This window comes from Phocoena phocoena, chromosome 5 (genome assembly GCF_963924675.1).
Source record: "Phocoena phocoena chromosome 5, mPhoPho1.1, whole genome shotgun sequence".
In the NCBI taxonomy this organism is placed as follows: Eukaryota; Metazoa; Chordata; class Mammalia; order Artiodactyla; family Phocoenidae; genus Phocoena; species Phocoena phocoena.
Genome location: NC_089223.1, coordinates 75409096 through 75425261, shown reverse-complemented (window position 1 = coordinate 75425261; position 16166 = coordinate 75409096). Strand labels below are relative to the sequence as shown.

Below are 16166 nucleotides of genomic sequence, written 5' to 3'. Positions count from 1 at the left end.
ACAAAAAACTAGGCATTAATTAGGATCCTTGTTTTATCTAAAATAATACCAAATGCTCCTTGCAGCTTAAAAATAATAAATTGAAAAGTGACTTTCAGAGGCATATACTTGGAAAAGATTTGTTGCTTTGTAAATTTAATCAACATAAAAGAATACAGACTGTTTTTAGTATAACACGTAGGACAAAAGAGTGGAGAGGCTTTAGGAAACAAATATGGAGAGAACAGTGGCCTCAAAGTGTAATCCACAGATGGGCATAATCAGCATCACCTGAGAATGTGTTAGAAATGTAAATTCTCCACATCAACCCCAGAAGGACTAAATCAGAGACTCCAGGTGGAACGAAGCAATCTGTGTTTCAGCAGGCCCTCTAGGTGAGTCTGACACCCACTAAACCTACCAGATACACAGTAAAGTTAGAGAACCAATTTTTCTAAATGATTCAGCCTCAGAAGCAGTGGAAGGAGTGGAAAAAGTTGATTTTCTTGGTATGGGGAAACTAAAAACTTTTATTAGGATTGTACGCTTTTCTATTGCTCAGTACTAAGCACCCTAATAAATGTGTTATATTATTTGACCTAAATAAATGTGTTAAATACACACATATATACCATAATTATAAATACATAGTAAAATTGGTATACATAGGCAAAAAATAGAGGGAAATATGCCCCCCCAAATTAATATGTTGATGTGGAATTTTTGTTTTCTTTCTTTTTAACTCATTCTCCCATATCAGGTAAACATAATACATAGAAATTTGTATGCTTTTCCCCTGTTAATTGGTCGTATGTCAGTTTAATTCTCAGGCCCTAAAGGTAAAAGTAAAATTTTGTCTCACATTCCCGAAATCTAAAAAAGTCCCATTCACTCTGTTTTAAATACTACAAGGACAATTTCTGAATTTCTACCTCTCTAACCTTTTTCTCCTTCACTCAGTCACCTATTAAAAACATCTCCCGGGGCTTCCCTGGTGGCGCAGTGGTTGAGAGTCCGCCTGCGGAAGCAGGGGACACAGGTTCGTGCCCCGGTCCGGGAAGATCCCACATGCCGCAGAGCGGCTGGGCCCGTGAGCCATGGCCGCTGAGCCTGCGCGTCCGGAGCCTGTGCTCCGCAACGGGAGAAGCCACAACAGTGAGAGGCCCGCGTACCGCAAAAAAAAAAAAAAAAATCTCTGTTTAAATGTGCAGGTCTTGCACCCAAATTTAAACATCTGAAGATACAAATATACCCCCAGCAGAAATCAGTCTTCAATTTTAACATCCTTTGAATAGCTTCAGAGTGATCTCTTTGCGTGGATTGCTTAAGAGTATTGCCCCATGAACCAGCTCCCCCCTCCTTTTAGACACACTCAGTTCCTTTCTTTTCTTGAAATTCTCAGCGCCCTCCTCTGGCAACTATTGACTTCTTAGCAGCCGGGGCCGAAATTTACGCAGGCGCTTTCCAACGTCTCATAGAGTCAGCCTCCCCTGGATCGCATCCAATCAGGGCCCAGCCAGAAAGCAAGGGCGCTGCAAACTCTCGCGAGGTTCAACTTCTCTGGACCTTGCTTCGTGGGCATCACGTGATTTCAGTCCACGCCTCCCGCTCTTCCTCGCGGAGATCGCCGCTAGGCACTGTCTTCAGCTGGCGCTCGCAGATTGGCCATTGCTCGCGCGGTCTCCTGGGAGACGGGAACGCGGTAGCCTTCTTGGAGGAGACTGCGTGCGCCTGCGCACTTGGTAGATCGCGCGGCTGCTCGAGCTTTGAGATGAAGGTAAATAACTTACGAACCCCGGGGGAGCGGGAAGAAGCCCGCCAAGAGTCGCTTTGAGGATAGGAGCTTGTGACCTCCTTTCGTCCTCCCGAGTGCGTGAGAAGTGGGGAAGGGAGCGGGGCGACCAGGGAGGGGGAGAGCAGGGGCGAAGTTGAAGGAACAAGGGAATAGGAAGGAAAATTGAAGAGGAGAAGGCGGGGAGGGAGGCCTCTCATTTCTGGGACCGCGGATGGGGTTGGTGCTTTGCGGGAAGAGGGAACCCCGCCACGGCTGGAAATGAGCAGACTGGATCTGAAGAGAACCCAAACTTCGCACGGTAGAAAGAACGAGTTGTGTGAAAGCGCTTGGAGGGTCGCGGTGAAGTTGACTCGTTTGGGTGTCAGGAGCTGCCTCATTTATTGCAGCTAAACACCTGGCAAGCCGCGCGACTGCTCAGCGCCTTAAAACGAGTGAAAAGCCTGCGAAAAAATAATCCCAAATTGTATTGCCTGTGACTGGTGCAATTTACAGATCACCTGGTGGCGATGTACATTATTCACGGGGAAGTCTGCACACGCAGGTCTCAAGCTCTAGAGCGTCATCCTCTGCAGGCACGGTTTCTAGGCTTGGGCTTCTCGTGAACCCCATTCCCGGGTCACTGGCTACAGATCATTCACCCTTCGCTTTACCGAGCAATATCCCCTTACACACACACACCCCGGCCCTGATCTGGCAAAGAAATGGAAAGCTTAATTTTTATAAGTTCTGGTGGCTATTAATGTGGAGATTGCAGTTGACAGACTGGTAATCTTAACTCATTTCTAAAGCTCTTCACAATTTATGAAGTACCAGAAGTAAGGAGATATTATTATTCCTGGTTTACAGTTGAGAATTCTGTGTTTGAGGCAATTTAATCGACCTGCTTTAAGCCCTACAGCTAATAAATAAAAAGCCAAATATAAACGTTGGTATTCTGGTTGTGAAGCTAGCACCTTTTCTGGTCCATTGTATGTGTATGGAGTGTCTGTAAACCTCCTTTGAAGAAAAATATAAGATCACAGCCAGGGGAGGTCTACCATGAAGCTGGTAAAATTCAAGTTTAGGGACCCCTCACTTGCGTGCAGGGGTTCCAGGGCAATGTGGTCATAAAATTGCAAAAGTAAGATGCTTTTATACTCTTTTTTTCTTTAAGGGTGTCTTCATGCTCCACAAAACTTGGATGCACCTGTGATTTTAGCGCATCTGTTTTCAGTACAGGTGGATTTAATCTTTAACGTAGTAAATGCCTATGATTGGTGTTCAATTTTGACCATTTGAAGAGTTTTGTGTTGCTATTCAGACTGTCAAGCCACCTGCAGTAGTCTCTAAACTTCACACGCCTAGATATAGGCATCATTGTTTAACCTGTAATTTAACCTAATGTTAAAATCTACATTTATTCATCCCAAACTCTTAAGTTCCTAGATGTTCTAGATCAGCACTGTTTTGATATAAATATAATGTGAGCCAATGTAATTTAACAATCTTAGTAGCCAAATTAAAATGTTTTTAAAGAAACAGGTAAGATTACTTTTCATAATATATTTTATTCTACCCAATATATCCAAAATATTATCATTTCAACATGTAATCAGTATGAAAATTATCAGTGAAGATAGTTTGCATTCTCTCCTTTATAGTCTTTGAAACCCCATGTGTAGTTTATATTTACAGCACATCTAAATTTGGACTGCCCACATTTCAAGTCCTCAATAAAATTCCAAGTCCACATGTGGTTTATGGCTTCCATACTGGATACACAGTTCTTTATTGTCTAAGTGAAAAGAATGATTTTTCAGTTGAAAAAGTGTCCACCCAATAGCCAAATTAAACACTTAATGATAAAGTAAATGTAACTGATGGGGAAAGGAAAATAATAATTTTGAAGAACGTATAGACATTTTGTATTTCTATCAGAGTTAATATTTTTAATAGCAATTTTGTTAAATTTAATCTCCCCAAATCTATGCTATTAATAATTAGCTAAGTTCAAGTTTAAATTATTTAAATTTTTAATAGCTATAAAACACTAAAGCCATACATTTTTATAAAATTAATATTTGAAAACATTCAAAAGCAAAAACGTTTTATAGTAAATGCTCCCATATATATTGAGGTCCATACTTTACCGATCAGATTGTGATTATTTGGTTGGTGGGTTGATTGGTCATTTTGTTTGTTACATTGTTGACTTCTTTTGGGTAAGCTCTAGCATAAGCCTTCACCATCCTGAATCCTACTGTTTTCATTATCATGTTTTGACATCTTTTCTGACCAACGCTTAATTGTATGTTTTGAAAATATAGAAATTGTATTGTGTTTTTTAGCGTGTTTTCTCACTGCTAGAAAAGGCTTGGCTTGGCACACCAATAAAGTTTACCTGGCAGAAAACATCAGGAAACTACCTTGCAGTAACAGGGTAAGAAATCAGTGAATGTTGGTAAATCATCCTGACTCCAAATGGTTGTATGCCCACCTAACTACACTATCTGTTCAGTAGAAATTCTTGGGTGATGACTGAATGGTGGGAAAAGTAATATATTTCCATTAACATCACAATTCATAGAACCTTTTCCCTGGTAATAACTTTTTACATATAAATTATGAAACTATCGTGAGAAAATAAAATCAGTTGGGTGTATAAAAAACTCTTTAGAGAAATAAGAAACACTTAAATCATATCTTTGTGTTCTGATTGCTTTTAGAGCTGATCATATTGTGAAAATCTTTGATCGCCATGGTCAAAAAAGAAGTGAAATCAACTTATCTGGGTAAGTACAGTGGTAGATCAAAAACTTTTTCAAGCTTTGTGGCCTAAAAAATAAAAAAACACTGTCTTAAAACTATAATCAAATAGAATTTTATAACATATCTAACCTGTATCTCCTCTTTTGCCTTCTCCATTTGCAAAGAGATTTGGTTTTTTATACCATAAACAGTTAATGAAATATGTATATGTATAGCATATGAATTAGAATTTAACATTTATAAACACTCATACATTCACAGATAAGCTGTAAGACAGAATTATAAATGAGTCCATGTGAAATAATTCTTATTTAATTATAAACAAGCTTTAGTGTGTTTATATGCAGATAAGATAAGCCCATATGGCTGTAGTATTTCCTCTCTAATAGTTACTTTCTGCATACTTCTTAAAGGACAAAGGCCTTATTTTATCTATTTTAAGGAAGTCATTCTAGATTACAGTAAGCGTAACATAAGCATTTTTAATGATTCAGTTTTATCATTTCCTGTAGTAGTTATTTTACTGATAATCTTAGTGGTTATTATGATGTGTAGAGTCCCTCACCTGAATGGTCTTATGCTGCCAGCCTTTTTAAATTCACATCTGCTTTCTGTAGCTTATCGCCACCATCTTTGCAAATCAGGTTGCTTTACTTCTCTCCCATCCACCTAATGCCACCATTTTAGCATTTCCCATTGCTCTCTTTTTTTTATTATTATTAATTTTTATTGGAGTATAGTTGCTTTACAATGTTGTGTTAGCTTCTGCTGTACAGCAAAGTGAATCAGCTATACGTATACTTATAGCCCCTCTTTTTTGGATTTCCTTCCCATTTAGGTCACCACAGAGCACTGAGTAGAGTTCCCTGTACTATACAGTAGGGTCTCATTAGTTATCTATTTTATACATAGTAGTGTATATATGTCAATACCAACCTCCCAATTCATCCCACCCCTGCAGCCCTTGGTATCCATATGTTTGTTTTCTACGTCTTGTGTTTCTATTTCTGCTTTGCAAATAAATTCATCTGTATCATTTTTCTAGATTCCACATATAAGCGATATTAAATGATATTTGTTTTTCTCTGACTTACTCTATATGACAGTCTTTAGGTCCACCCACTTCTCTTCAAATGGCACAATTTCATTCCTTTTTATAGCTGAGTAATATTCCATTGTATATATGTACCACATCTTTATCCATTCCTCTGTTGATGGACATTTAGGTGCTTCCATGTCCTGGCTATTGTAACTAGTGCTGCAGTGAACATTGGGGTGCATGTATCTTTTGAATTATGGTTTTCTCCTGATATATGCCCAGGAGTGGGATTGCTGGGTCATATGGTAGTTTTATTTTTAGTTTTTTAGGGAACCTCCATACTGTTCTCCATAGTGACTGTATCAGTTTACATTTCCACCAACAGTGTAGGAGGGTTCCCTTTTCTCCACACCCTCTCCAGCATTTGTTGTTTTTAGATTTTCTGATGATGCCCATTCTGACCGGTGTGAGGTGATACCTCATTGTAGTTTTGATTTGCATTTCTCTAACAATTAGTGATGTTGAGCGTCTTTTCATGTGTTTGTTGGCCATCTGTATCCCACTGCTCTCTTAATTGTTGCTTCTGGTTTCTCTATTCTAGGAAACAGAGGGTAAGCTAGTTATAATTATGTCTAAAATAAAGTAAGAAGGCACTTAGTAAAAGAACTTCTTTGAGTAAATTGTATGAGCTTTATTGCATAATCTCTGTGACATCTATTTTGGTTACACAATGGCCTTATTTTTTTACTTATGAATTCTTTTTTGTTGTTGTTGTCGCTTTTGCGGTACGCAGACCTCTCACTGTTGTGGCCTCTCCCGTTGCGGAGCACAGGCTCCAGACGCACAGGCTCAGAAGCCATGGCTCACGGGCCCAATCACTCTTCCCGGACTGGGGCACAAACCCGTGTCCCCTGCATCGGCAGGCGGACTCTCAACCATTTGCCACCAGGGAAGCCCAGTTATGAATTCTTTTGCTGTATTCATCATAGTTGAATTAGACTGACAAAAGATCTCCACATAAATAAAATGCCATTATATATTGTCTTCAATTGGCAGATGATTTTATCAACAATTTGAAAGCCTCCCTCTTCCACACTCTCAAAATCCTGAAAATATTATAGAAAATTGAGGTCCCAAAACATATTTTATTTAATTATTTTTAACTTTTTAAATTTTTGGCCACACACTGTGGCATGTGGGATCTTAGTTCCCTGACCAGGGATCGAACCCATGCCCCCTACATTGGGAGCATGGAGTCTTAACCACTGGGCCGCCAAGGAAGTCCCCCAAAACATATTTTAACAGTTCGAAGAATAAAATAACTTACGTAATGCCCAGCTGTCTTAAATGTAAAGCTGAGTATGGCTTAGCCAATACCCAAGAACAGAGGGTCATCAAATGAAATATAGCGTCAGAGAAGGAATGAAAGGTTAATCTTCAAGGAAGTTCTTAAATTATAATAGACATTTGGAGTAATTTTAAACAGTAAGAAACATGTTAAATAGAGCATTTCCTATTTATAACAATTTTGTTATCTTAATTGAATCACTCTTATTCTATTAAGATATGAAATAAAAATAAACTTTCTTACTATTTCAGAATTCAAGTCTTTCTTGTTGTTTGCAGTCCTACGTCTACCCAGCCTTGATCTGTTCAATACTCAGTTTGTCTAGATATAACATCATTTCTTATCAGTACCTACTTTTTCCCTCTGTAAATCTGAAATAACCTTTTGAAAGTTGATCATACAAATTTCCTCTTGATTCCAGGTGTGATTCCTTTCCAGAGGTGCTTGATGAGTTTGTTTTACCAAAGGGCCAGGCTCTTTATAGGTGTTGAGAAAATCTGCTAACTTATTAGGTATAATTATATTTAATATAGTATATGAAAATGATATTTAAAATAGAATTTAAAATGTTTCTATTCCCTCAACAACGACATAATTGGTGTTAGTTTTATCCAGGCACTGAATGGTGAGTTATATTTCTCACTTTAGAAAGTTTATGACATATTCAAAAATAGATTGAATGGTCTTGTTATAGACAAAAATCACAAATAGTTGAGTGTTTAAATTTCTTTCCCTACTTAAAAAAAATGCATAGTGATGTTTTGCTCTCTTTTTAAAAAGTAACTGTGTTGCTATGGATTGGGATAAGGATGGAGATATCCTAGCAGTGATTGCTGAGAAATCCAGTTGCATTTATCTGTGGGATGCCAACACAAACAAAACCAGCCAGTTAGACAGTGGCATGAGGTAAGGATAATTTTTTTTATATTTTAAATCTTCACTTAGAAATATCATTATTTGCAGATTTGATGCTACAAATACTACTTTCATTGTAAAGATGCATTGATGAGTTATTTTCTTATAAAGGAAAAAGTTCATTTCTTTTTTAATTGTTATATATAATCCTATTAATTTTGTTCAGTTAATTAGAATAAAGTTGTTATGATTATAAAATATGACTTCTTAAAAAGTTGCTTTCAATGGAACAGACTAAAATGTCCAAAGAAGAGAGAAAACGTATATGGGAAAATCTGGAGATGGGATTGGCTGCATGCATGGCTGGATCTAGGGGTTCTAATGATGCAGTCAAGACTGTCTCCATCTCTCGGCTCTTTCTTTCTTTGTATTGACTTCTTCTAAGTCAGACTCTCTCTCTTTTTTAAATTTTATTGAAGTGTAGTTGATTTATAATGTGTTAATTTCTGTTGTACAGCAAACTGATTAAGTTAAACATACATATATTCTTCATATTCTTTTCCATTATGGTTTATCACAAGATATTGAATACAGTTCCCTGTGCTATACAATAGGACCTTGTTGTTTATCCATCCTATATATGTAAGTCAGACTCTTGATGGCTACTGGCAGGTATCAGCTTATACCATTCTTCACAGCAAGTTATGCCACAGGAAAGAGCATGCCCCTATCACATTACTAGTGTCCACTCATTTCTTCAGAAGGTCTCTGAATAGGGGTAGGCAGGGAATAGGCCATGGGGTTGATAATCCTACCCAGTGAAGAGTGGAGTGAGGGTGGGGAAGTTCACAAGTGGGAAAAATCCTGAGCAGACAGAATAAATTGCAGGTCTGTGCTAAAATGGAAACCATTTTGCCATACGGAAAAGAAAAACCTATTGGTATTTACAACTAAAACTGCAATTTTGACCTTGGACAAGTTGCTTAACCTGTCTTTAATCCTCAATTTCTTCATATATGTAAAGAGTGTATAGTAATAATAATCTGCTTCATGGCATCATGTGGCCTGCGGGTGGGCAGGAAGAGATCACACACATACCATAAGGTTAGACTATACTTTTCCAGCTTACTTGCCAAGGAATAACAGAGCAGGACCAAACATCACCTTAGCGCAGGTTCTCTTGACCCTCCAAAGTGAGGCACGAGACATGCATCCACAGGCAATAGTGTCTGACCAACATCAGGTCTTGCTAGGTCTGAGAACCTTCATTTCTTGCTCTGTCCTTTAACACTTCAGTACATCACTTTTCAGAAGGATTTTACACACCCTGTGTGCTTCCATTCAAGAGGATGTTTATAAACATCAAGTACTGCTTCTTGAACCAAATTGAGCATCAGTGAGGCCACATCCTGACCCAGAGAAAAAGGCATAATTAATCCCAGGTGTTTCGAATTGGCAGCTCTGCCTCCCACTATCTTCCCCCACTTCCATTTTCTCACATCATCTCGGGATTGTTGTGATAGTTAATTGTATGCAGTAGCCAGGCACCAAAATAAGAACTGAGGAAACAGTAGATGTTATTGTAATTATCAATAAGGTAAAATTAAGGGTGTTTTACTGTTGCTATTAATATTTAATGTCTAAAGGCCTTTGGCTATAGAAAGGTATACCTACTACTATTTGTTTTTTTGTTAATGATCAATCTAATACATCATGATAGTTAAAAATTTTGAACATCAAGTTTGCAAAATTTTCTTAAATATTTTGCAAACTTAAGTTTCCTTTAAACAATTAAAATTTCATTTACAAATTTAATCTGATTAGATTCTTCTGCGCACTTCAAACAAATAATTCACAAAGCATCAAATATAATTATTACAAAACTTGCTGCAATGCCACTTAACTATCTTAAATTATTAGGTTAGCACAATGGGTTGAATTTATTTCATCATTTTTACTAAATGTATTTTTTATACCTTTTTAAGATTATAGTGGTACTTACCCTGATCCTACCTAGGCCGACAGCAGTAATCATTTAGTTTTTTACCTGGGATACAGCAGTCTTTTCAGAGAAACTCTGAATACATCTGGTTCATCAACCAATTGATTCTTGGTTGGATCATGGGACATGGTTGCTTTTCCCAAGGCCATTCACACCTGAGTACTAGTCACCCTACTCAGCTTCTTTTCTAATTGACCTTCAACTGTCATATCAGCCTGGATTTTACAAACCTTTGCCTTTCACATAGGTTGCCTTTTTTTGTAGCCAGGTGCATTTTCCTAAAATAATATATTCATTACATTTTTCTTGGCCAGAAATATGTGTCATTATTATATGTTGGCCTCATCGGTTAGCATAATTGGAAACATGTATGCCTTGGGATCTTACTGTACTTTGTAGGACCTTCTAGACATCTTATCTCCTAAGAGAGGAAAGATAAAAGCCCATTCAGTTAACTCTTCTTTTGATGACATTTGATTACTTGATCTTCTTGTAATACACTATTTAACCCTCTTTCTAGTTGGTGGTTCTGTGACTGTTAGTACTGATCAACTATTGACTGGACTAATATTGTTACTACTCTTACTATATGTGACCACAGTTGCTAATCAGACCTTGTTCTTGTCATATAGTTCTTCTTTTCTCTGGTACTATTTAGCTCACTCCAATTTTTTAAATTCATGTTTTCTGAGCAGCAGACTCCAAAATGGGATTAAGTGTGTAAGGTGTTTATCACAGGAAATATCTGTGAGGGAACAGAGAGGGAGAAGAAGTTAGAAGAGCCATCAGACCCTTGTAAAGGAGAGAGGGAAGAAAGAAAGAGGGGGGGTAGAAACATCTGGGACCGCAGCACAGTTCTAAAAAGTTCAGCTAGGCCCAGTCTGAGCCAAGGTTACCATCAAAGGAGTCCTGTGCCTCCCAGGAATGGGCCTCAGCAGGACCCCTGCCATGCGCAATCATTGTCTGGGAGCAGCCCATGGGAAGGTGTGGTCCCAGCACGTTGAGGTGATGGATTCCAATGCCTAGCAGCTGGGCGCCTTGGTCGGTTATACTTTCTATAGTTGGAGATCTGAGAGGCATATTCTCAGGGCTGCTGTACCTACTTAAACTGAGAGACAAATGCATATTTATCTTTTATAAAGTATGTACTTAATATCTTTTATAAAATATACTGTATACTTAATATATTCAATAATTGTAAATATATACTCAATGGAAGAAAGCTAGCAGCCCAGTATATTAATACTTCTTGTTAAAATTAATTTTTAGCTAAACATTTTATTACATTCACTTATTACAACTAACTTTTCCTATGCTTTAAGTGAATTTTTGTCTTCCAAGTATCATTACGTTTTATGGCCTTTCACAAGCTCAGCTTGTTTTGATTAAATATGTAATTTTTAATGCTCAAATTCGTCTAATTTAGCCAGAGCAGTCCCCTTTAAGCTGACTCTTTTGTCCTTTTATTACTGCCCTCAACATTCTTGAGAGCTGTGTTGCTTTCTGAAAACAGTAGCTTGATCTATCAGTGACTGTCAAAGTTTAGCTGCATCAGAATCACCTGGAGAGCTTATGAGAACACAGACAGCTGCGCACCACCCCCAGTTTCTCATGCAGTAGGACAGGGGTGGGATCTGGGAACTAGCATTTCTGAAGTTCCCAGGTGATGATGCTAGTCCTGGGATTGTATTTTCATAACCACTTTTCTAGATCCATTGTGATTTCTTTCCTCAATATATAAATGAGCTACTCTCCAAGGAGTCTTGATTCCCTTTAGTAGAGGATTGTATAAGAGTTCAACCTATGGATCCTAGAATGCACAGTAAGAACTGTTGGTAGGCAAACGTGCCTTCTACCTCCTTCTGAGCTACTCTTAGCGGAGCTGGAAAATGTATGTCCTTTTTCATGAATCATGAATTCCCAATGATTTTTCCAATTTAGTATATCGTATAGTTGGACCCTACTTTTTTTTAAAGCATAAGATGTTATCATCCATGAAGATTTTTACCACAATTAGAGTTACAACTATCATTAGTAGACAAATTAATAAGTATCTCATCATGAGTCATCTGATGAAATTTGAGATTCCATCATGACTGAATTGAAGCCTATATTCATCATACATTTGTATTTTAAGTCTCACTCACCTAAGATCATTTTATAGTGTCTCAGAATGTCTTTAGCACTTCTTCGTAGTCCTAAAGCATTAAGTTGTAATTTTGTACTTCAGCTTCTACGTAGATGTTAAAACTATTCATGAAGTACTTTTTAAAAGGACTACTTAGGGGGTTATAATTGTGAATTGTTTAGTAATTTGTATCTTAATGTTACAGGGATCAATTGTCTTTCCTTCTTTGGTCAAAATTTGGAAGTTTCCTGGCTGTTGGAACTGTTAAAGGAAATTTGCTCATTTATAATCGTCAGACATCTCGAAAGATTCCTGTCCTTGGTAGGTTGTAGCTGGAAACACTGCTAAATATTTGAGATGCTTTACATAAATGGAAATTTTACCACCTCAGATTTCCCTAATATTGCAAGAGAAATTTTGTAGTTTAAAATGAAGACTTCCCTGGTCAAGCCATACATCTATCTAAACTAGAAGATCCATCTTCACTACCTACTAAGAATTTCCCAGGCTATGTAACAGGTTGCCCTAGGGTGAGCCTGTGCCTTTGGACACCAGTACATTAATAGCATGGCTTCTATCTGTCCCTTTCTCACCCAGATTGTGCCTCTGGCATGGAATAGCTCAGATGCATATCAACACATTAGTAGACGGGCTAAAACATTTGGTGGCTTCTTGGACAGAGTATATCCAGACTCCTAATTCTGACCCCTCACTCTCTCCAAACACCAATTTAATCTAGGAGTTGACTTCGAGTTATATTTCCCTCAGGGTATATGACTGGACGATATGCGTGTTTAATCCTTTGACCTTCTTGGTTCAGTCTCTGATTCCCCCAGCCTCTGGTCACCTAGCATCTGCCCTGGGACTCCCTAGGAGGAAACAGTATGGATTCTTTTCAGTTATTGTAACATCATGCTGGTGAATGGTGAAACAGTGGGCTTAATTACATACAGGTGGCCAGTATAACTTACCACTAATGAAAGAATCAGATCCTGGAGATAATAGTGCCCACAGAATACTTGAGAAAGTGCCTTTCAATTAAGGACATTTGTTCATTTCAAATTATTTTCACATATATGTATATCTTTCATAGGAATATTTTTAGTGCTCTAGCTAAACAGTTATGTCATTGATTCATCTGAAAAATTAAACTAAAAACTTTTGAGTTACAAAACTCTGCTTTCACCATATAAATTAATTTGTTTGACTTAAATAGGCATTTTCTATATCCCACTTCATTTACAGGTATATTCTACCAGTTAACTTATAAGCCCTAGAAATTTTGACACTTGAAGTATAAGAAAATTATTTGTCAAAGCATGATTATTTTGTGTCAGTAACTGTCATATATACATGATTTTGTGTGATCTTTGTATTTAATGTGAATATTGATTCTAATCTCAGCTAATTTAATTCACTGTGTAAAATGGAAAAGATTCAGGCTAATTATATATTTTAGGTCCTTTAGCTGCGTCTTTCAGAGTTAGTTGTGATTTGTGGCTCTGCTTTTTTTCCTTTGAAATAATTTACTTTCCTAAAACCAAGGCATTTCACTTCCAATAGCAGCTGCACGAATGCATGGTTTTTACAGTAGCTAATGTCTGTTACCTTGTTTCATCATGCTCTGATTTATTTCCTTGAACTAGACTAGATATAGGCAGTTCTCACTTTGCATGCTTCTAACATGCATGAATTTCAGTGTTCACAGTGTACCTAATATTGCCAGTCTCCCAGTAACATGATTTACATTTCAGTGGCCATAGTATGGTAGCTGTAAGTTAATACTAATTAAATGAGTCAATACGTGTAAAGTGCCCAGAACAATGTTAAGTAAGCACACAAAACATGTTAACTGTTATCAGTGAGGTTAAGGTTAACCTGAATTCTGAGCACTAGAAGAAAAGGAGAGATTTTCTTCTCCCTTTCTTGAGTATAGAAAGAAGTTTGTCTTTGGCATCTTTCCACCTCTCCTTATGTACTCCTTTTTACCCATTACTTCCAACACTCAGTTCCAGTGTACCACTTAAGCCACTTAATCTGTGATCAGCAAAATCTCCTATATCCCAGTCTCTTCTCTGAATGTTCCCTTCACTTTTGTGCTCTGGTCTTCTGATTTGAAATACTACCTCTATAGTCCCATATTTATCTCTTCCAAACTCTAGACTCATACATCCAGCTGCTTACTCAACATCTCCAATGAGATTTCTAGTAAACACTTCAAATTTAATACCACCAAAACCAATAGTTTTCCCTCTCATTGATGGCATTTCATCCTTTTAGATATTTAAGCCTAACCTTACCATCATCCTTGACCCTTATCTTTCTCCTACGTTCCATACCTAATTTGCCAGAAAATCTAGTAGGATCTATCTCCAGATATCTCCAGAATCAAGACTGTTCTCATCACCTCTACTGCTGCCACCATGGTGTGAGGCTCAGACATCTTTGACCTGAATTTCTGGAATATCTTAACTGGTCTCCCTGCTTCAGATCTTGCCCTGCTATAGAATATCCTCAGCCCAGAGGCCACAGTGAGCCTTCTGCTCGGAACTCTCCAGTGGCTCTCCATGTCACCCAGGGTCGAAGTCCTCACTATGGCCAGCCAAGCCCTCTGTGACCTGGCCCTTGGCGACTCTCTGACTTCATCTCTTACCCATCTTCGGGACTTCACAGCTATACTCTCCTCCTACCTGAGCCTCTAACACACACTGGCACACACTCTGGCCTCAGGGTCTACTCACTTAACAACTATTTATTTAGAGCCTGCCTTCTGCATACATACTGTATTAAGTTCTGTATGGGGTACATGAATAAAATAAACATGATCTCTGTCTCAATAACAGCTAAAATAGCTAACATTTATATGGCATTTCCTATATGCCTGGCACTCTTCTAAGTGCTTTAACTCGTTTGATCCTCAACCCCTATGAAAGAGCTCCTACTATTATCCCCAATTTTTGGATGATGTGACTAAGGAATAGAAAGGTTAAGTCACTTACCCATGGTTTTGCAGTAAGTGGTGGAGCCACATACTGAAAATAGGCAGTTTGCCTCCAGAATCTGTATACTTAATTAACCTTGGGGCTCTTGAGTATTTATCTATCCCAGGACCTTCAACAAATGCCCTCGGTGTAAAGCATGCAATTTCCACTCCAAAATGTGGTTTTTGCACTGTCTAGATTGCTCAATAAAAAAACGTCCTGATACTTACTGGCTATCTAATATCCCTCACTAGCTAAATGAGTCAATTCTTTTTTTTTTTTTCTTTTTTTTTTGCGGTACGCGGGCCTCTCACTGTTGTGGCCTCTCCCGTTGCAGAGCACAGGCTCTGGACGCGCAGGCTCAGCGGCCATGGCTCACGGGCCCAGCCGCTCTGCGACATGTGGGATCTTCCCGGACCGGGGCACGAACCCGTGTCCCCTGCATCGGCAGGCGGACTCTCAACCACTGCGCCACGAGGGATGCCCTAAATGAGTCAATTCTTAACACAAGTCTCACTAAGGTGCATTCATATTTGTACCTCAGTGTTATCATGAATCCTTGTATGTCCTTTAGTTATATATGAATAGTCAAAACTGTGATGTTGAATCTGCTTATGCCAAGGGTCTCCCAAACTGTGAAGCTGAATATAGTAGAGATAGCTTCAGTGCTTTGAGATTTAAGCACATTTTGTGCTAAGACATTAATGTGATAGGTTTGGTTATATGGTAAACAAACAAACTTGTCAAGGGGTAGAATGTCTTTTTATGTTAGGACCTATGCTCATATGCACATAAAAAGTTGGAAAACATGATTGCCCTCATATGCCTTTATCTTGATTTACAACTTGGTAATAAACTGTTTTAAATAAGGTTGCTTAGACACTAACTGCTTTGATGAGATTTTAAATTTCTTGTCTGTTTAATTTCCATAGTATATTACCTAAACTTTCAGATTAACATCACGGATATCTAACATTTTTTTGAGAAATCAATATGTACATCTCTTTTTCAGGAAAGCATACTAAGAGAATCACATGTGGATGTTGGAATGCAGAAAACATGCTTGCTTTAGGTGGTGAAGATAAAATGATTACAGTTAGTAATCAGGAAGGTGACACGATAAGACAGGTAATACAGTAACATCTCTTTGGTCTGCTATATTCAAATTTCTTCCAAAACAAAGTTTGTCTGTCAAACAGATCTATAAAATTTAAAAATCTCTATGTGAGATACGTATACAATAACTTCACATTCTAAACATCACATTTTTAAAAATGTATTAGGACATTTT

At 37.9% G+C, this 16166-nt stretch overlaps 1 protein-coding gene across 1 annotated transcript in view; it reads left to right on the top strand.

Annotated features, from left to right (window-relative positions):
* The first annotated feature begins 1685 nt into the window (after positions 1-1685).
* Positions 1686-16166, top strand: part of WDR19 (WD repeat domain 19) — an 83694-nt gene continuing 69213 nt past the window's right edge. Inside the window, exons 1-6 of the mRNA XM_065877156.1 lie at positions 1686-1756; positions 4102-4193; positions 4480-4545; positions 7690-7815; positions 12100-12215; positions 15888-16003. Coding sequence (XP_065733228.1) covers positions 1751-1756; positions 4102-4193; positions 4480-4545; positions 7690-7815; positions 12100-12215; positions 15888-16003 — 522 coding nt within the window. The 5' untranslated portion in view covers positions 1686-1750. The remainder of the gene's footprint in view (positions 1757-4101; positions 4194-4479; positions 4546-7689; positions 7816-12099; positions 12216-15887; positions 16004-16166) is intronic.